At 41.7% G+C, this 18,987-nt stretch overlaps 3 protein-coding genes across 3 annotated transcripts; 1 reads left to right on the top strand and 2 right to left on the bottom strand.

The window, feature by feature from the left end:
• Nucleotides 1-2,058: 2,058 nt before the first annotated feature.
• slc25a11 (solute carrier family 25 member 11) lies at nucleotides 2,059-10,295 on the bottom strand. Its single transcript, XM_026369458.2, has 9 exons — nucleotides 10,083-10,295; nucleotides 5,103-5,255; nucleotides 4,367-4,484; nucleotides 4,116-4,204; nucleotides 3,937-4,027; nucleotides 3,513-3,603; nucleotides 3,328-3,427; nucleotides 3,186-3,237; nucleotides 2,059-2,635 (listed from the first exon to the last, which is right to left on the bottom strand). Exons 1-9 carry the CDS (start codon nucleotides 10,145-10,147, stop codon nucleotides 2,480-2,482), a joined length of 915 nt encoding a protein of 304 aa, XP_026225243.1. The 5' UTR covers nucleotides 10,148-10,295; the 3' UTR covers nucleotides 2,059-2,479.
• Nucleotides 10,296-11,104: 809 nt separating this feature from the next.
• On the top strand, nucleotides 11,105-14,201 carry LOC113168443 (motile sperm domain-containing protein 1-like). Its single transcript, XM_026369460.2, has 6 exons — nucleotides 11,105-11,205; nucleotides 12,211-12,544; nucleotides 12,647-12,722; nucleotides 12,880-13,172; nucleotides 13,336-13,491; nucleotides 13,713-14,201. Exons 2-6 carry the CDS (start codon nucleotides 12,301-12,303, stop codon nucleotides 13,739-13,741), a joined length of 798 nt encoding a protein of 265 aa, XP_026225245.1. The 5' UTR covers nucleotides 11,105-11,205; nucleotides 12,211-12,300; the 3' UTR covers nucleotides 13,742-14,201.
• Nucleotides 14,202-14,827: 626 nt separating this feature from the next.
• On the bottom strand, nucleotides 14,828-18,698 carry LOC113166625 (Fc receptor-like protein 5). Its single transcript, XM_026366737.2, has 6 exons — nucleotides 18,637-18,698; nucleotides 18,436-18,471; nucleotides 16,766-17,026; nucleotides 16,441-16,686; nucleotides 16,061-16,204; nucleotides 14,828-15,834 (listed from the first exon to the last, which is right to left on the bottom strand). Exons 1-6 carry the CDS (start codon nucleotides 18,674-18,676, stop codon nucleotides 15,776-15,778), a joined length of 786 nt encoding a protein of 261 aa, XP_026222522.2. The 5' UTR covers nucleotides 18,677-18,698; the 3' UTR covers nucleotides 14,828-15,775.
• Nucleotides 18,699-18,987: the final 289 nt, after the last annotated feature.

The raw sequence follows: 18,987 nt of genomic DNA, 5'->3' as shown, positions 1-18,987 counted from the left end.
AAGCTCAGCGTGTCCTTATATGGAAACAGCAGCTTTACTAATGAGAGGCTCTTATAATGCACGTTTTTATCAGGGTCACCACCCCCACTTCCTGTCACACACTTCGACTTCCTGCCTGCACATACAGCTTTTCACTCAAACGTCTGCAGATGTGCTGCAGATTCTCGAGGCCTGAGACTAAACGGGAACAAAAAACAGTTGCTAAAGACAAACTGCTGGACCACAGGCGCCGTGACACAACATCGGCTCAGTGTCACGCTACTAAAACATCCCAAGCTCCTCCGGGGTTTGTCCTCAGAGCAGTAATGTGATTTCATTCCTTTTTCACTGTTCGCTTCATGAACTGTGTCACAGGAAGCTGGGAGGAATAAAACTCTGCACGTGACAGGGGAACATTGTTCACGGTACAAGTTCACTAATACAGAGCCTGAAATACAAATACTTCACATTCTGTATTCAAGAGAAGTACTTAGTGCAGTTTTAAAGTGTACTTTAAGTGTACTTGTACTCAGAAAGTGAACAGTTTGGACATTCGACTGAGTCCCTGATTAAAACATGTGAGTCTCTGCTGAACCTGATGCTGATGAGTTTATAATGAAATTATAAAACGAGTTCGACGTGAACGACGACTGTTTGAAGAAGAAAACTGAAGGTAAATAGTTACGTGTACTAATTAAAACCTGACGAGTTGAGCCGGTACAACTGTTTCCAGCTTTCAGAAAGAATTTACTTTAAGAACAAGAAATATAACAAAACAGCAGGAGGGAAATAAAAATATAGGACGAGCAGAGGAAGTTAGTTTAGTCTGAACCAGTTCAGGACCGACACTCTGTTGAAGTCCTGGACCGACTGTGTTCGACTTGTTCCTAACGATGAGTCCTAACTGTAAAACTAGAACTTTAATGACTCAGTTAATGAGTTGACATGAGCTGCAGGCTCTGACTTCTAATGTCTACAACTCAAACAAGGATTATGTTACTGTACAGTCTGGGTTCATGTCAGTTCAAGCTGTGAAACATCTTAAAAGGTACAAGTGACTTCATAAAACTGAACGACCTCTAATGTAGAAGGTCAGGGTTCGTTTGACCAGTTTCACCTTTTCACCTGTGATGAAGTTAAATGACTGGAACATGAGGTGAACTAATAACAACATGATGTAATCGAGGCTGAAGGAACAAACGTATCAGCAGCTTTAAGGTTCTTTATAATCAGTAAGAAGAAGAATCAGCAGGAGGTCAGTCTACACTGCTCTAAACAAACACAGCGCCTCCTACTGGACGTTCACAGAAACAACATCTGGTTGAAGCAGCTTGTCCCAGTTTGTCTGCAGCTGTTTTATCACTGACACTAAAATCATATATATATGAATTCAGCTTCAAGGTTTCAGGATTTATTAGTATCTACATGTATCCTATATTACTATTAACAGGTGGTACAAGAGAGAGGGGAGCAAGTAAATATGTGTACACAGTGAATCCCTCAGAGATAATCTGTCTAATCTAGCTCCAGAAAGTCAAGAGCACAGACCCAGTTTCTTCAGGTTAGGAGGGGTCGACAGAGGAGTGACTGTTAGATCTACCGACGCCCTCTCCTTCTGTCGTTTCACCTGATGAGACTATTCAGAACAAGGATGAAGTGAAACCAAACCTGCAGACATCTGGTCTCGGACTAACTATCCTCAGACTGAAGAAGCTACGTGATGAGTAGAGAAATGTTATAGAATAAGAAGTTAGTCCAGTATCAAGAGTCCAGAGAACTTCACCTGGACGACTGAGAACCTTTAATGAGTTTAATGGTTAAAGAAAATATTTAAATTCACATTCAGACAAAGTGCTGTCATTAAAAACATAAAACGCTTCCTACTCTGATACAGATCTGAAGAAATCTTTTAGGAAAAGTTGAATAAATATCTATAAATGTAACCGACAGCTGAAACATAGGAACAGTCACTAAACATCTAGAAGACGAACGGCTCCAGTGGCAGCGACTTGTTTCTGTTTCTACGTCAGAGAACTGTGAGCTGTGATATTTGAAGAACAGATTTTTCAGTAAACACAATAACTTGTGGAAGTTTTATTCACAAACACAAAAACAACTGAGGCTCAAAACTTTATTCATCCGTCCTTTCATTAGAACCAATCGATCCCATGATGCAGTGTGTTGTCAGGGAGGGAGGATGGGGGGTTATAGTATTTTTATAATTCTACAATAAGACTCATTAATTATTAATTAGGATTGAGGAGCATCACTAAGTGATGTCTGAACTAGATTTCACATTCTGTTCTTTACAAAAAGATTTTTTATTTGAATTTAAAACAGCGTTTGTGCGGTCGGACCGTAGCGAGTCCGGCTTCAACCCCTGTTTTAAAGGAATAGTCCACTGTTTTCTGACGTGAACGTTGGACTGCTCCTTTAAAGTCTGTTTCTAGATTCAAAGTATGAAACGTGATGAGGTTTGTGCCGAGTCCTGTTTTTTCTGTTAGCGATCCAGAATGTGGGTTTTGTAGAGGCGGTTCATCTGCTCCAGGAAGATGAAGGTGAGGACGGTGTGAGGACCGAGACGAGCGTAGTAAGGAGTGAAACCTTTCCACAGAGAGAAGAAGCCTTCTTTACCCACGACCCGAACCAGCACCTCCTGACAGACGGGAAGAAATAAAATGAGAACCACGATCGGGTCCAAACCACAGGAAGTAAGAGAACTGACAAACTGTCAGAGCGAAAGAAGTAATACGAGAAATTAATCTGTCGGAATATTGATGAGTCATCAAATGAAAGATGTTAAAAACGATATGGACAATAATTAACACAAAAAGTTTTCTATGCAATAGAAACATATTTAGGTTTCACAATATTTAAAAAAATATTTTGAGTATAAAGAACATTTTATAATAAATTAGGAATTAAGTTATTATATTATTTAGTTGAAGTTTGAAAACCGTTCTAAAATAAAAAGTTTCTATTGAAACAGTCAAAATATTTCAGGTTAAGATTAAAACAGCAACAAGAACAGAAATGAATTCTTATTAATGAGTAAAGAAGAAGAACTCCGTAACACAGGAGCAAAGAACATTTAGAAAACATGTTCCTGAGCCAAACACGTCATCACTGATCAATAACATGATGACGTCAGAGGTTAAAGGTCAGTTTACAGAGATCTGACCTGTTTTCATTCAGCATTAACTCACCAAACCATTTTTATATTCGGGCTTCCCGTCGATCATCCTCATGTTCTGAATCCTGAAACAGAAAAGTTTACATTTGTAAACGTCTTGTTTCTTCTTCTGTGTCGTCTCCTAAGTTTTCAGAACCTGGACTCTGGATTCTCACCTGGTCTTCACAATGTCAACGGGCATAGAGGCTGCGGTGGTAACCAGACCACTAATCATACTGGCACAGAAATGACACAGAATATCGTCCCCAAAATATCCTGAAAACACAGAGAAGAACGCTGTAACACCTGCGATCGGCACCTTCAGTGAACGTTTGTTCAGCCTGTTTTAAGCTTTGTGCACCTGAGTCTAGCAGCGCCTGCTTGGACTGAGAGTACGAGGCGAGCTGAGCTGCGTTCACCACCACCGCTCGAGCCATGGTGGGAATACAGCCCTGAAAAAAAAACACACAGAGAGATTCACAGAGAGTGAGTCCGATGATAATCAGACCGACGAGTTCAAACGTTATTATTAGACAAATTAAAGAAAAACGTTTAATAGTAAAGTTTAAAAAAAAAGTGAATACATAAAACTCTCATTATGAGAATAAAGTTGTAAATACTTGTTGATGTTCTTTAAATGTATCAACTGCTGAAACAGCAGTAGAACATTTGTAATGTCCACAACAACAGTTCTGTGTGACAGAGCAGCTTTAATATCACAGACAAGCTTTGCTGCACATTCTGTTTCTAGACATCTCTGAAGCAGATAAACGAAGCGGTCTCACCCTCCACAGTGTAGTGATGCCTTCCTCTCTGGTGATTCGAGCGAGGGCGTTAAAAACATTAGTGTATCCTCTCCTCTGGTCTGGAGGGAGACTGGAGACACAAACAGAGACAGTTAGTCAACGAGGTGAAGACGTCTTTATGGAGAAAGTCTGGATGCAGACGGGTAACGGAAACACACCGTCCATCTGCCGTCATTCGGATCAGAGCGACCTCTGCTGGCGTCCCCACGAAGGCTCCTGTAGCTCCAGCTGTCATACCGATCACAGCCTGCAGGGGGAGACTCTGTTACTGCTGTACAGCTAAAGTAGTGCACACACGCTCAAATTAAACTCACACTGCAGATGACATTTGAACTTTTAAAGTAATGAACATCACAGTTTTCTGCAGTAAAAACTGAAACACGCTTCCTGCAGGTAACGCGCCGCTCACCTTGAGGAAGAAGTTTGGCGGCCGTCCATCAGCACTGGTCATCTTCTCAAACAAGATGGTGTAGATTCCCAGACGAGTCGTCGTGTAGGTCGCCTGACGCAACAAACCCGCTGACAGGCTGACAAAAACAGAAATAACAGCTGTAAATATAGAAGCAGGCGAAGCGGTAACGAAGCGGTAAGTGAGAGTTAAAGGAAGTGGCTGAAAAACTGCTGAGTAAATAAAAGAGGTAAATAAAGCAGTCGGTGAAATGGTAAATATGTGGTTCAAGTGTTAAATGAATCTGGACAAATCAAGTGTTAGATCAGCAGTTAGGTAAATGAAGTGTTAGATCAGCAGTTAGGTAAATGAAGTGTTAGATCAGCAGTTAGGTAAATGAAGTGTTAGATCAGCAGTTAGGTAAATGAAGTGTTAGATCAGCAGTTAGGTAAATGAAGTGGGAAATGATGTCAGATGTTTGATTAGTGAAGTGTTAGATCAATGAATTGTCAAATTAAGTATAATCTATAAAATTTAGATTAATGAAGGTAAATGCATTGGCACAGGGGTGTCCAATCCTGGTCCTCAAGAGCCGCTCTCCGGCTTGTTTTGCAACCAGCCCTGCACTTCCAGGTTCTGATTGGCTGAACACACCTGATCCAGGTAATCAGCAGTGGGTAGGGCAGAGATAGTGGGAGAACAAGCAGGATAGTGGCTCTCGAGGACACAGATTGGACACCTCTGCCGTGGCACATACCCAGTGTAGATGCCTCGGATCCCCTCGTTCTTCAGGATGGAGAACAGAGCGTGGAAGCTGGTTTTATACTCTCGAGCCTTCGTTCCCTGACCGCTCAGCTGCATCCTGTTCTTCACCAGGTCCAACGGCTGCACAAAGACTGTCGCCCCCATCCTGCAGACAGACAGACAGACAGACAGACAGACAGAGGGAGGGAGGGAGACAGGTTCAACGTAACATTTAGACAGGTGATTCTCAAACGTGAGGATTTGCATAAAGGTTTGATAAAATAAAAAAGCATCTAAAGACGTCACCTTCGTCTGTGGAACATTATAATTCAGATTTTAATCATGTCAGTTTGTTACGTTTTGTAGAAAACAGGCGGATTAACTGATAATTAAATCATTAATTACTATAAAATCATGTGAAATAAACCGATAATTAAATCGTTAATTACTGTAAAATCACGTGAAATAAACTGATAATTAAATCGTTAATTACTATAAAATCACGTGAAATCAACCGATAATTAAATCGTTAATTACTGTAAAATCACGTGAAATCAACCGATAATTAAATCGTTAATTACTATAAAATCACGTGAAATAAACCGATAATTAAATTGTTAATTACTATAAAATCACGTGAAATAAACCGATAATTAAATCGTTAATTACTGTAAAATCACGTGAAATAAACCGATAATTAAATCGTTAATTACTGTAAAATCACGTGAAATAAACCGATAATTAAATCGTTAATTACTATAAAATCACGTGAAATAAACCGATAATTAAATCGTTAATTACTATAAAATCACGTGAAATAAACCGATAATTAAATCGTTAATTACTATAAAATCACGTCTGGAAAGAAGAGGCATGAAGGTCAGTCGTAGTAAGACAGAATACATGTGTCTGAACGAGAGGGATCAAGGTAGAAGCGTTAGGTTACAGGGGGCTGAGGTGAAGAAGGTACAGGAGTTTAAGTACTTGGGGTCAACAGTTCAGTGTGAGGGGGAGTGTGGAAAAGAGGTGAAGAGGAGAGTGCAGGCAGGTTGGAGCGGGTGGAGGAAAGTGTCAGGAGTGTTGTGTGACAAAAGAGTGTCAGCAAGACTCAAAGGAAAGGTGTACAAGACAGTGGTGAGACCAGCTCTGCTCTATGGGTTAGAGACGGTAGCAGTGAGACAGAGACAAGAGGCTGAGATGGAGGTAGCAGAGATGAAGATGTTGAGGTTCTCCTTAGGAGTGACCAGGTTAGACAGAATAAGGAACGAGTACATCAGAGGGACGGCTCACGTTGCCTGTGTTAGCAACAAAGTCAGAAAGGCCAGACTGAGATGGTTTGGACATGTTCAGAGGAGGGATAGTGAGTATATTGGTAGAAGGATGTTGGAGATGGAGCTGCCAGGCAGGAGGACAAGAGGACGACCAAAGAGGAGATATATGGATGTTACAACAGAGGACATGAGGTTGGCTAGTGTTAGGGTAGAAGATGTTCATGATAGAGTTAGGTGGAAAAGGATGATTCGCTGTGGCGACCCCTGATGGGAAAAGCTGAAAGAGAAGAAGAATTACTGTAAAATCACGTGAAATCAACTGATAATTAAATCATTAATTACTATAAAATCATGTGAAATAAACTGATAATTAAATCGTTAATTACTATAAAATCATGGCAAATTTCCTTCTCAAAGTTAAATCCTTTAAATATCACGTCTTTATTAAACATTACTGCTGCTTTGGATTTATTCTCTTTGAATCCTGATTATTTCAGACGTTTCCAGGCTTCTCCAGGACCTGCAAGGATTCATCAGATGATAAAATAAAACTAAAATCTTGGTTTGAGACGCAGACTGAAGTGGGTCTGACACCAGAAACTGTGCGACACAGCCGGTGACTTGTTGACCTCCTCGTGCTCTCTCCAGAGATGTTTTAAAGTCTGTGGAGGTCGTGACATTTGAGGACAGACGTGCAGCTGCTGCACGACACAGACAAACGTCAGTGTGTCCTTTTACAGTGGACAGTCACGTTGTACAGTCTGCACACTGTAAAAAATGACTGAACTCAACCTGTTTGTGTGGGTGTGACTCAGATTCAGTAAAACTAAATCATAAACTCTCATTGTAATAAAATGTCTACTGTACATATTATATATAATATAACATGAGTCAAACGTGAACTGCACAGACCCTCTCTCGTTCTGGCCTTAGATCCAGAACAGGGATCAGGTTTTTGTTGCTTCAGGTCTTGAACATCATCATGTTAAGAGAAATGTTTTACTTTCTGCTCTTGTTGAAAACATTTATCGAGGGAGGTGATGTCACCACAGACCTGAAACCTGATGGCACCGTGACCCAACAAGGGAGCAAAGACTTGAAGGCAGAAGGGAACCTGTTTAGGTACCTGTTGGTTTATGTTACAGAACCCAAACAGTTTTCCCACTTTTTTTAATATAATCTGCAAATACCCCACATCTGATCAGGATCTACCTAGACCCTCTTCATTGAAGGCACATGAACAACAGGTGGGAGACTGGACCGGGAAGACCTCCACCTACCACTGCTGGGTAGAAGGTTGTCAGGTGAAGTCAGAGTACCAGGCTGAATCTGCCGCCCTCGTGACCCCACCTCCGCTTCAGCAGCAGTAAAATGGATGAATGATAATATAGAAAGTTCTGAATCTGACTGGGACTGTGAATCCGTCTGTGCTGTTCTTGGTCATTTAGCCACATGTTGAGTCTAAACCTGGGAAACAACAACGATTCACAAGATGTAAATGTACAAACTGAGATTAGGGAACAGAACCGGAGGAGACAGAACCGGTCATGACTGTGTTGAATTGTGTGATTGCATTCTACTGAGGATCAACCAGAGGCTCAAACTGATTTACTACATTACTAGTTCCAGTTTGTCCAACAGAGACTTCCTCACACTGAGCCCCCAGTGTCTCTACACCATAAAAACTAAAGAAGTATGATGACACAATCAGGCCTGGACTGAACGTGTAGCAGTTAACTTTCTGATTTAAATATTTATTTTAGAACGTTTGAATCACGTGTAACTCACGCGATGTTTAAAACAACAGACTGTATGTTGAACTTTCAAACAAACTAAAATGTCTGAATAACCCCCTCCATGACTCAGAGCTGTGGTTCAGTGTGGTCAGTCAACAGACTGGTTAAATGAACATGAACAAACGCAGCAGGTCTTCACGTCCTCAGTCAAGTTTACTGCTTTTCCCTGGTGTTTATCACTGTGTATTAAATAAATGAACAAACCTCAAAGCATTAACTGATAATGAACTGTCTATTGGTTTCATATTTACTACATCCTCTACGTTCACCATTCATTAAGTTTATTGTTGTTTTTATTTATATTGTCTGTTCATGCTTTGGTGTTTTGGTGCATACACGTCCTCTGGTCTGGACCCTGGTCCAGTTTAAGTCAGTCTGATGAGAGTCTATAAAGACAAGCTGCCCCTCAGATACAAATATAGTTCATTGAATTGAATTGTAGTTTTATTTACAGGCTTCATTCAGGCTACTTGATGCTGCACAGTCTCTCCTCATGTTGATTCTCTCTGACCTTCACTTTGTCAGCAGCTGAACTCCCTGTTTGCAGTTCTTTCTACCACTTTATCAGTTTTTACGTATGAACACACGCTGACAGGTGTGTGACAGTCAGAAGGGAGTAACCCCAGTGACTCCCAGTGACTCCCTGTGACTTCCAGTGACTCCCTGTGACTTTCTGTGACTTCCAGTGACTCCCTGTGACTTTCTGTGACTTCCAGTGACTCCCAGTGACTCCCTGTGACTTCCAGTGACTCCCTGTGACTTCCAGTGACTCCCTGTGACTTTCTGTGACTTCCAGTGACTCCCTGTGACTTTCTGTGACTTCCAGTGACTCCCAGTGACTTCCAGTGACTTTCTGTGACTTCCAGTGACTCCCAGTGACTCCCAGTGACTTCCAGTGACTTTCTGTGACTTCCAGTGACTCCCAGTGACTTCCAGTGACTCCCTGTGACTTCCTGTGACTCCCAGTGACTTCCAGTGACTTTCTGTGACTTCCAGTGACTTTCTGTGACTTCCAGTGACTTCCAGTGACTTCCTGTGACTCCCAGTGACTTCCTGTGACTTCCAGTGACTTCCTGTGACTTCCTGTGACTCCCAGTGACTTCCAGTGACTTTCTGTGACTCCCAGTGACTCCCAGTGACTTCCAGTGACTTTCTGTGACTTCCAGTGACTTTCTGTGACTCCCAGTGACTTTCTGTGACTTCCAGTGACTCCCAGTGACTCCCAGTGACTCCCAGTGACTTTCTGTGCACATGATCTTTGTACTGAATGAAGCTGAGGTACAGTCGCTAATAACAACAGGTTTATTGCTCTCATTACATAATGATGTTAGCATGCTGACAGGCTGATTCTGCCTGAAGCTGAACCAGGTCTCAGCCTTCAGAGCGACCATTCGACCTCCTGACCCTGCTAAGCTAACTAACCTTGATAAAGCTGCGTTTCTTCATATTCTTTCCTCTAAATGACATTATGTACGGCAGCTAGCAACAGCTAGCCTTAGCACTGACAATGCTAGCTAACACAGTCACCAAAACAAAGTGTCAGCAGGATTATCTGACACGTGTCACCGCACACAGAACATGTCTCGGTGAAGTCTGGACTCCTGATCACTGAACAGTTTCCTAAAAGGACGTGAGAGGTAGAAAACGATGCTAGCAGCAGCTACCGTTAGCTGAAGAGATGCTCAGAGGGTACAGAACCAGTGGTGTCGGTGTTTGCTTAACAGCACAGATCCTGCTCTGCACGGCCCTGACATGACCTAGTTACTGCTCAGTCCGGAGTAACGTTATGTTTAATAAGCACTTGGGTTAAGAGTTAACTCCAGTTAATGTTTGAGGGGACACTAATCGATGCAGTAACATGTTTCCTCACAACACCCTGACCGCTAACATTAGCTTGTTAGCATGGGAGCTAGCAGCAGCACCTACCCGGCCAAGCCTCCGAACAGAAACTTGATGGCCTTCGGAGAGGTCTTGGGCTTTGCCTCTGCCATGTTCGCCCCGGTCGTCAGTCCCCGGTTAGATTCCTGCTGCCTGTGTGCCTCTGGGCCTCAAGGTCCACTTTGTCTTTCACCGGTACAGAACCAGCAGCAGCAACCGGGGCAAGGTGACTCTCTGGAGCGGCGGGCACTTCCGGAAACACGAACCCGAGCGGACCAATCAGAAGGCGATGACGGAGATTCACGAACAGAGACGAGCTATTACTGCATTCAGGGACCTCCAGGCAGCTCGTACATCTGAACTCCATCCTGTGAACGTCACTTATCATGCTCAGAGTATTGACAATTAAAGAGATCTCATTTAGACTGGTGACAGATAATCAAATTATAATATGACACAATTTAACAGAAATCTAATCCTGATGTGGGAAGAGTCCATAACGAAGACGTATTAGTCTACAACATGTGAGTTCTGTCTTTTCAGACAGGTCGTGAAAGCAACAGTAGAGTCAGTACATTCAAAATATATAATAAAAAATAGTTTTAATTACTTCAAATGTCTTAAATTCAATACCAAATGCAAATAATTCATAAAAATAAAATCAAGTAAAGTGCATCATGAGTAACTAATAGTAAGTAGTAAGTCATCTATACTATGATAATGATGCTAAGCTATACACGATAAATACATTAATAATTAATTTAAAAACTTTTTTTATGAATATAGGAGTTATTAAAAACATGTATCGTCCTCAAATATTATATATATGAAGAAATCAGAGTTTAAAACACACATACACACATCAAAACAAAGCAGATTCAAAAAATGAAAACATAGATAAACAGGGCAGTTGTGGTCTTCTAATGATAACAATGCAGATTCATTGTTAAATATCTATTTTTAATCGTGTATTTACATTTTATTATCAGTTTTAATGATAAAAAGAAAATAATGTGAACACAGCGTCAGAAGCCTGAAGTGACTGACGTTACGCCCATCCAATAGAAAGTCGAACATGTCTCTATCTGCACACTCATTGGTGGGGCGCTGCACAGGGGGTGGGATCTGTGAAACGCAACAGCTAGTTGAGGAAGTGGAGCGAGCTGCGGCGGTGAGTAGAGACATTAAACTCTCAGTTCTACTGGATTTAACTCAGTTCGGACTCATTTCAGAGATAAGTTTAAAGTTTTAAAACGTTTCCAGCAGCTTCTGGATATTCCTGCTCAGTCATATTTGTGTAAATATAACGTTTTCCTTCCGGGGTGGTGTGACGGAGCAGCTAATGTTAGCTAACAGCTAACAGAGTTAAAACAGAAGCAGCTTTTACTCATTTTTAATTTCAGGATAAACTCTTATAAAAGGTGTTAGAATGAGATCAGGTGTTGTGATATACAAAACAAGACGTTACAGCACCGACTAGGAAAAACCCCTTCTAATCTACTATATTTTAAAGGAGTCACCCAAAGTGAAGTTGTTGTGAGAATTACTACTCTGATATTTGACTGAAGATTAAGTTCTAATATTTCAGTGTATTGATGCACTATTAGTTCATGTTTGAACAAACTGTGCTGATCTTTTTAATGTCTTTTTAATGTCTTTATGAACCCGTGTGTTGACCACTAGTTCTTACTGTAGCTGTAGATTAGACCTGAACCACCTCCAGGAGGAGCTCTGGATCATTGTTCCTCACTGAACTGTTCTCTTCATGTCATTCAGCAACATCTCTGCTGGGTTCAGCTCTGAGTTCTGACTCCAAAAGGTGGATTAATTGTCTCTGTAGTAGATTTACTTGGACGTTTAAGGTCATTGTCCTGCTACATCACTCAGGTTCTTCTGAGCTCCAGCTTGCAGACAGCCACCCTGACATTATCTTGTTGGATACCTTAATGAACCTAGATTGCATGAAAGATAACGACTGTTAGCAAGCTTGCTAACTTAATGCAGACTGAAGAATTTAATTGTAATATTTGTAGTTTTTCAGATGTAAACAGACGTAAACAGGTGATAGAAACAGAAGAATATAACCACACACCAGAGGTTTTTGTTGTTCTTCCACGACTCTTTTGGCCTGATATGTAATTATTGAGATAATTTTTTTGTTTACATGTACCTGCAGCCGGTGGCAGGCTGTGACATCACACTGCAGACCGTCCAATGACAGCGCTCAGATCATGGCCGTGGGCGGGGCACCACACAGGACGGACTAATGAGAAGGAGGGACAACCATGATGACCAGGGACAGGGTGGGATGATGGCGCAGCAGGGGGGGAGGAGAGGAGAGAGAGGACAGGCGGTTAGGGGGGAGACAGTAGGTGAGACAGGTGGTGCTGTGTCCCCGCTTCCTGTCTTCCTGTTCCCCTCAGAGCTGGTGTTTTACTCTGAACAGAGGAGCTCCCACCGCAGAGTGTTGACCCTGTACAACCCCTACAGCTTCAGGATCTGCTTCAAGAGTGAGGAACTGTTCATTGTCTGCCTGTCTGTCTGCCTGCCTGTCTGTCTGCCTGTCTGTCTACCTGCAGGTGATAACAGCCTCTCTCTCTCTCTCTCTTCAGTGTTGTGTACTGCCCCCTCGCTCTACAGAGTGGTGGAGGCAGAGGGGAGCGTCCGAGCCAAGTCCTGTGTTGACCTGTAAGTATACTGATAATTATTTCATTAGTACTACTTCTGCTTATGCTACTACTACTGCTGCTACTACTACTACTACTACTACTGATACTACACTCCATGTCAAAGAGGGAGCAGATACTGTACTGTACAGTATTATGAACAGTCTCCTTTCTGTCAGGGTGGTGCGTCACCTGGACGTCTCCCCTCGAAACCTGGGCCGCAGAGATCAGTTCCGTATGGAGGTGAGAGGAGGAGGCCAGGTGGGAGTACGGGAGATCTGGGCCGAGCTGAGAGAAGGAGAGGAGGGAAGAGGAGGAGGAGAGGAAGGAGAAATGGAGGAAGGAGAGAAGAGGAAGAAACTAGGCGGAAGAGGGGAGGAGAGGAGGTCAGGGAGACAGCAGAGGGCGCTGTCGGCTCTGTCTCCTCTGCTGGTGCCTACACAAACACACCTTCAGCTGCCTACCTGTACGGGTGAGTCTCAATACTGATCTTCTGAGGAGATGAGGAAGGAGAGCAGTTCTTACAGGCAATGCATCCTGGGAGTTGTAGTTTAGTGTACTGATGGTGTACTGATGTGTCTCTGTGTGTGTGTGTGTGTGTGTGTGTGTGTGTGTGTGTGTGTGCACGTGCAAAGCTGTGCGCAGTGTGTCTCAGGGGGTGGTGTGTGTGTTGTTGGCGTTGTTGTGTGTCACAGTGTTGATGCTCCCCCTCCAAACTGGGAGTAGCTCAGTGGTTCCTCGCTGCCTGCACGTCTCCACGAATCAGAAGCTGGCCTGTGCCTACACACTGGGTAATACACACACACACACGTCTGTAACACACACACACACACATACACACGTCTGTAACACACATACGTCTCTTAGTGGTAGAGAAGGAACTGAGGTGGCAGTTAAGGATGGGACAGGAGTCGAAGGAAACAAGGAGCTAGAGAGGGAAACAGCAAGGAAGGTTTAGAAGTAGACGAGGTGGTGAAGAAGTTAGGAAGTCTGATTATCTGTCTCTCCACAGGTCTTCTCACCATGATGTTTTTACGGTAATGGGTGACACCACCTCCGTTTTCATCCCCTCTGTTTGATCGACAGCTGTTTTATGTCACCATAGCAACTACAGACACCTCTCATCTGACCTCTGACCTTCAATCTCCTTCCACGTTGGGACCACACAGACATTAACGGCACAGACGTGAATGTAGACGGCTGAATGAGAACACGTAATTAGTGCTGATTGACTTAATTAATGTAGTTAATCAACAGTTTAATTAGTGTTGATTGACTTAATTAATGTAGTTAATCAACAGTTTAATTAGTGCTGATTGACTTAATTAATGTAGTTAATCAACAGTTGAATTAGTGCTGATTGACTTAACTAATGTAGTTAATCAACAGTTTAATTAGTGTTGATTGACTTAATTAATTTAGTTAATCAACAGTTTAATTAGTGTTGATTGACTTAATTAATGTAGTTAATCAACAGTTGAATTAGTGCTGATTGACTTAACTAATGTAGTTAATCAACAGTTGAATTAGTGCTGATTGACTTAACTAATGTAGTTAATCAACAGTTTAATTAGTGCTGATTGACTTAACTAATGTAGTTAATCAACAGTTTAATTAGTGCTGACTGACTTAATGTCTTAATTAGTGCTGAGTGAATTATCAGGCACCCATTAAAACTTTCTTCACAACTGGAAATGAACAGGAACAAACCTGACGGTTCTCTCAGGATGACTCTGAAAGATGAGGACAGTGATATGAATTAAACACATATCACTGTTTGTGTCTCACTTTACTTTTGTGCTTTTTCCTTGTGGAATAAAAAGACGCTTTCAATATTTAGATATTTAACAATACTCCAATAATTATGACAAAGAAATCAGGGACATTAGAGTCAGTCTCATGTCAATTAAACCTGTTCACCAGGGTTTAATACAGCGAACTAGTCCTTTAAAGATATAATCCAGGGCTCTGTGGAGTCTGTGGAGGTGTTGGGGTAAAACTTCAATAAATTATTGCTGCAAATTGAACTTTTGTTGTGGTTTTGTTTGCTTTGTTTGGTACCAGGAGACTCTAATTGACTCTAACTGACCACATAGAGACAAATAATTATGTCAGAGGAACCTAAAATGACCAAAACTGGAAAAGGTAAATATATTTATATTAACACATTTAAGGCACACAGATAATAACAGCAAAACAGGAAAATACATACATGCATGCATAGAGTGGCATCACAACATTAAAGTATGTTAAGTACATGAAAAGATATAAAATCACAGGCAGATTAATAAAAGATACAAAAAGAGCAATAAAATAAAACAAAAAAGATTCTGAATCATTTCTACATAAGAATTATGCAGTGAAAAGTAGTGTTTTCAGTATTAGGTGAAGTTTCCCAGTGGACCTCAAATGTCTCATAGCTTCATAATTTAAGAGCAAATACAAACTGCATTCGGGCCCCAAACCCTTAAAGGTTTTATAGATTATTAACTACGACTGGTGCGACTTTCCAGGTGTTAGTGACTCTGGCAGCAGCTTTGTCAATTCACTGCCCCATTGATTTTTACCTATAGCCTGTGAATACTCCACTACAATAGTTCAGTCTGATGACTTGTTCAGACAGGAAACCTCTCGCTTTGTTCTTAAGATGGTAGTAAACTGATTATATACTGTATATCTTTACATGACTATCACAATCAGGTCGGGGTCCAGTCTCTTACAACAACATGTATTTTTAGTATTTCCTCTTTAGGACAAAAATAATGTCTTTGGTTTAATCTGTGTTTGATTGTAGAATTTTGTAATGTGTTATGTGTTCGGTGTCTCTGAGGGACTGTCATCATCTGTGACACTGCTACTGTAGAAATGTGCATCATCAGCATATGTGCAGTAAAATATGTTATAAATATGAGCTAAAAGATGTAAATATTGAATACAAGAGGCCCAAGAATTGACTCCTGAGGAATACCTTTAGGATTTTAGTTCACCTAGATTAATAATTACCACAGCTACAGAGGTACCATCATGACTATTGTCTCTGATCGGCTTAGAAGTCATGTTCGCTGGAGACTTCAACTAATCCATTCTCAGCTGGATGTTCAGGGGTATTTCCATGGAGTCGGACAGATAAGTTTCTGTAGTGAGAAGAAGAGTTTACAGAGGGCGTCTGATCACAGTATTGTTCACTTATAACATGGCTCTTTCTTTATACGAGATGGTGACTGATAGATTCTATTGTCTTGTGTGATGCCTGGAGTTTTCATGTGTATAAAAAAGTATTTATAAACATTTGTAAAATATTTTTTAAGTACTTTTATGTCAGAAAAGTAAAAAAGTCAGTAAATATATCAAAAGTTGTACCTGTGAGTCTGTGTCGATACAAAGACACCATGAGTACAGTACAGATGAAGTAGAGACAGAAAACCACCAGGTGGAGGACCAGTCTGGAGACCAAGGCATGAGGAGGTGCTCTGTTGGTGGGCGGGGCTGTGGCTGTAGGTTTACCTGGAGAGAGAAATACACCTGGTCAAAATGAAGATCTGAAGTCTGACAGACTGTTCTCAGGTGTGTTACCAGCCCATTTTAATCACCTAACATTAGCTCTGTGCTGTGGCCGCCTCACTTCATCTCAGCACTTTATTGCTGAACCTCAGCCTGAAGTTTGACAGACCCACCTGCAGTGATGCCCCACCTTTCTACAGCTAACCTACGAAGACTTAATGTCGGCACAGCTGTCTTACCTGTGACAGAGATCCAGCTGGGTGGAGACTCTCCATGACTGCTGATGTGACACTTGTAGAGGCCTTCATCAGACTTGGTAACATGGTGGATGGTCATGTGACCTGTAGGCTCAGTCCTGATGAGGGAGCCATCTTTATAGAAATCAGCTGGGAGCTTGGAGGGAGGGCTCTTTGTTTGACAGTGCAGAGTGACATCATGTCCCTCCATCACAGGGAGGACAGGACTCTGCAGGATCACTGATCCACCTCAACACAGAGACAAACTACAGCATTTCATCCATTTCCACACAGACTCATCAACACTAACTCCACAGTCTGATCTTACCAGAGACAGTGATGTTGATGATGCTACTGGTTGATCCCTCTCTGGACTCACACCAGTAAACTCCACTGTCCCAGGGGACGACATAGCTGATGTTACAGGAGGACTCGTCTGGTTTCCCCCAGTGGACACACTCAGTCCTGTTGTCTTTGGTGGTATTTCTCTTCAGTGTCCAACCAGCGGCGCTGTCGTCCTCCTCGCAGCTCAGAGACACAGACGTCCAGCTGAAGAACTGAGAGCTGCTGGGACTGACGCTCAGATGAGCTGTAGAGACCCATGTGTTAGCAACACAGTGATCAGAGAACAAAAGTTAAAGGCTGAGTGATTTTTTATGCTGATGATGTTGTTGTTTACTCGTTGTTGTTGTTTTTTTTATCTGGACCCAGTTCAGTCCTTCTACTGAACTCAGGAAATGGTTCATTTCTCCAGTTACACTGGTTCAACATTGGCAGTGGTGCAGTGTGTACGATTTAAATCTATTAGAAGACATTGAAATAATAATAGTTGCACTTTATTTTATTTAAAACCAGCAGGTCCCCTGTGATGGAGGCTGCCACTGTGTTTTAACAGTAAACTACACTGACTCCAGATGTTTTCACCTTGAAGCAGCAGCTTGAACCTGGAGACACTAAAACACATGAGGTTGGTCCAGTGTGCAGAAAGAAATAAAATCACTGGACAAGTTTAAAACTTACTACTGCAGATGAGGCAAATACAAAATAATGTAAACTTAGATTCATTAAAGAATGAAAGAATGAATTAATGTTAATGACTGAGTCAAATGAACAGTAAAGACATTAATTATTCCTTTTCACATGTTATGGAGCCGTAGAAATGATCAGACCAGTCTATTACACTCATTCCTCGAACTGTGCCTGAACACAGTCGTGTTGAAAAGCTGTGTATTACACGTGAGAGTAATATAGAGAGTGACAAGTGTGAAAAGATGTGTGAGGAGTTCCTCTGAACGATGACCACTTCTCAAGGGTTGAGCATCTGTGACCTGGCTGGAACGAAACGTACTGATCCTAAAAAGAAATGAAACTGAAACTCGATCTTTGAATGAACCATTCAAGAACAGATTTCTACAAAAGCTCAAATCTAAGTTCACTTCAGTCAGACTTGTTGTGTCTACATGAACCTTCGAGTCCTATAAATGTACCAGGATGATTTTATTTAACATGGGTACCTGAAGTGTCACACTGACATCACTATAACACTACGGAGGACGGGATATTTGTCCATCACTGATAACAACAACAGAGACGGGGCTGTCTGACCTTGATTTGACCTTAAACCAGAGGATTTTTACTGATCTCTGTGCATAAAGACTGTTCGTCTTCCATATGACAGACCTGGACGTTAACTGTCCTGCTGTCAGACTCAGCTCATCCTCCATGTGTCCCAACATGAAAACCAGTGCTGCCCTTCATAATTTGAGTGTTGATGTCTTTTATAAGACACCGACTCATGTGTGAGGAGATAAAATTCAAGAAATGGTTCAATTTATAATTACAGCTAGTTCAAGATGTGATTAATGATGTGTTAGTTTGAATGATCAGTACCTGACGTTTCTAAATTTACCAGTTTATACAAATAGAGTTCATTAAAATACATGTTACTAATATATATACACTGATAAATATATAAACTATAACTAACTAGTAACCAACCTTGAGTGTGTCTGCAGCAAAGTGCTGTGATGAGACCTGAGGGTTAAAGACAAACAGGTTCTTAGAAAAACAAACAGACAACAGGAACATTCAGAGCTACAACGTAAACAGCAGCTCCTCCTAAGACTGGAACCTCAGAAAGGTCAAAGTGAGGTCAGATAGTCGCTCATAGATATGAGATAGTTTGAATTCTTTACTTACAGAGCAGCAGCGGCAGCAGAAGAAGAAGTGTTCTCTCCATCGCACCGTTTAGAGATGTGAGAACAAAACTCAACGCAGACCTACACACTTACACCTCCTCACCTCTACACCTCCTCCTTCCTGTGAAGGTGCACGAAATTCACATTGTCACAGTTGCTGTCTGCTTGTACACTGACCTGCTGTTTGATCTGCGCCCAAAACATTAGAAACAGATAGTGAGGATGGAAGTGTCACCGGAGAGGAGCTGCAGTGACACTAAACAATACAGAAAGACAGACAGAGTCCAAAATACTGAGATCCAGATTTAATACAGGATGTTGTCAGAACAGTGTTGGCTCAGTCCAGCCTGTA

The sequence above is a fragment of the Anabas testudineus genome, chromosome 18, assembly GCF_900324465.2.
Source record: "Anabas testudineus chromosome 18, fAnaTes1.2, whole genome shotgun sequence".
NCBI lineage: Eukaryota > Metazoa > Chordata > Actinopteri > Anabantiformes > Anabantidae > Anabas > Anabas testudineus.
The sequence above is the reverse complement of the archived record's forward strand: the minus strand, read 5'-3'. Positions and strand labels throughout refer to the sequence as shown.

Coding starts and splice junctions, on each gene's coding strand:
- slc25a11 (XM_026369458.2), bottom strand. CDS start 10,147: ATGGCAGAGGCAAAGCCCAAGACCTCTCCGAAGGCCATCAAGTTTCTG. Junction 3,238..3,327: donor GTTGACATTGTGAAGACCAG/GTGAGAATCCAG, acceptor TTTCTGTTTCAG/GATTCAGAACATGAGGATGA. Junction 2,636..3,185: donor CCGAATATAAAAATGGTTTG/GTGAGTTAATGC, acceptor CCCGTCTGTCAG/GAGGTGCTGGTTCGGGTCGT.
- LOC113166625 (XM_026366737.2), bottom strand. CDS start 18,676: ATGGAGAGAACACTTCTTCTTCTGCTGCCGCTGCTGCTCT. Junction 17,027..18,435: donor TTGCTGCAGACACACTCAAG/GTTGGTTACTAG, acceptor GGGTCTCTACAG/CTCATCTGAGCGTCAGTCCC. Junction 15,835..16,060: donor GTATCGACACAGACTCACAG/GTACAACTTTTG, acceptor TTCTCACTACAG/AAACTTATCTGTCCGACTCC.
- LOC113168443 (XM_026369460.2), top strand. CDS start 12,301: ATGAGAAGGAGGGACAACCATGATGACCAGGGACAGGGTGGGATGATG. Junction 12,545..12,646: donor CTTCAGGATCTGCTTCAAGA/GTGAGGAACTGT, acceptor CTCTCTCTTCAG/TGTTGTGTACTGCCCCCTCG. Junction 13,492..13,712: donor GGCCTGTGCCTACACACTGG/GTAATACACACA, acceptor GTCTCTCCACAG/GTCTTCTCACCATGATGTTT.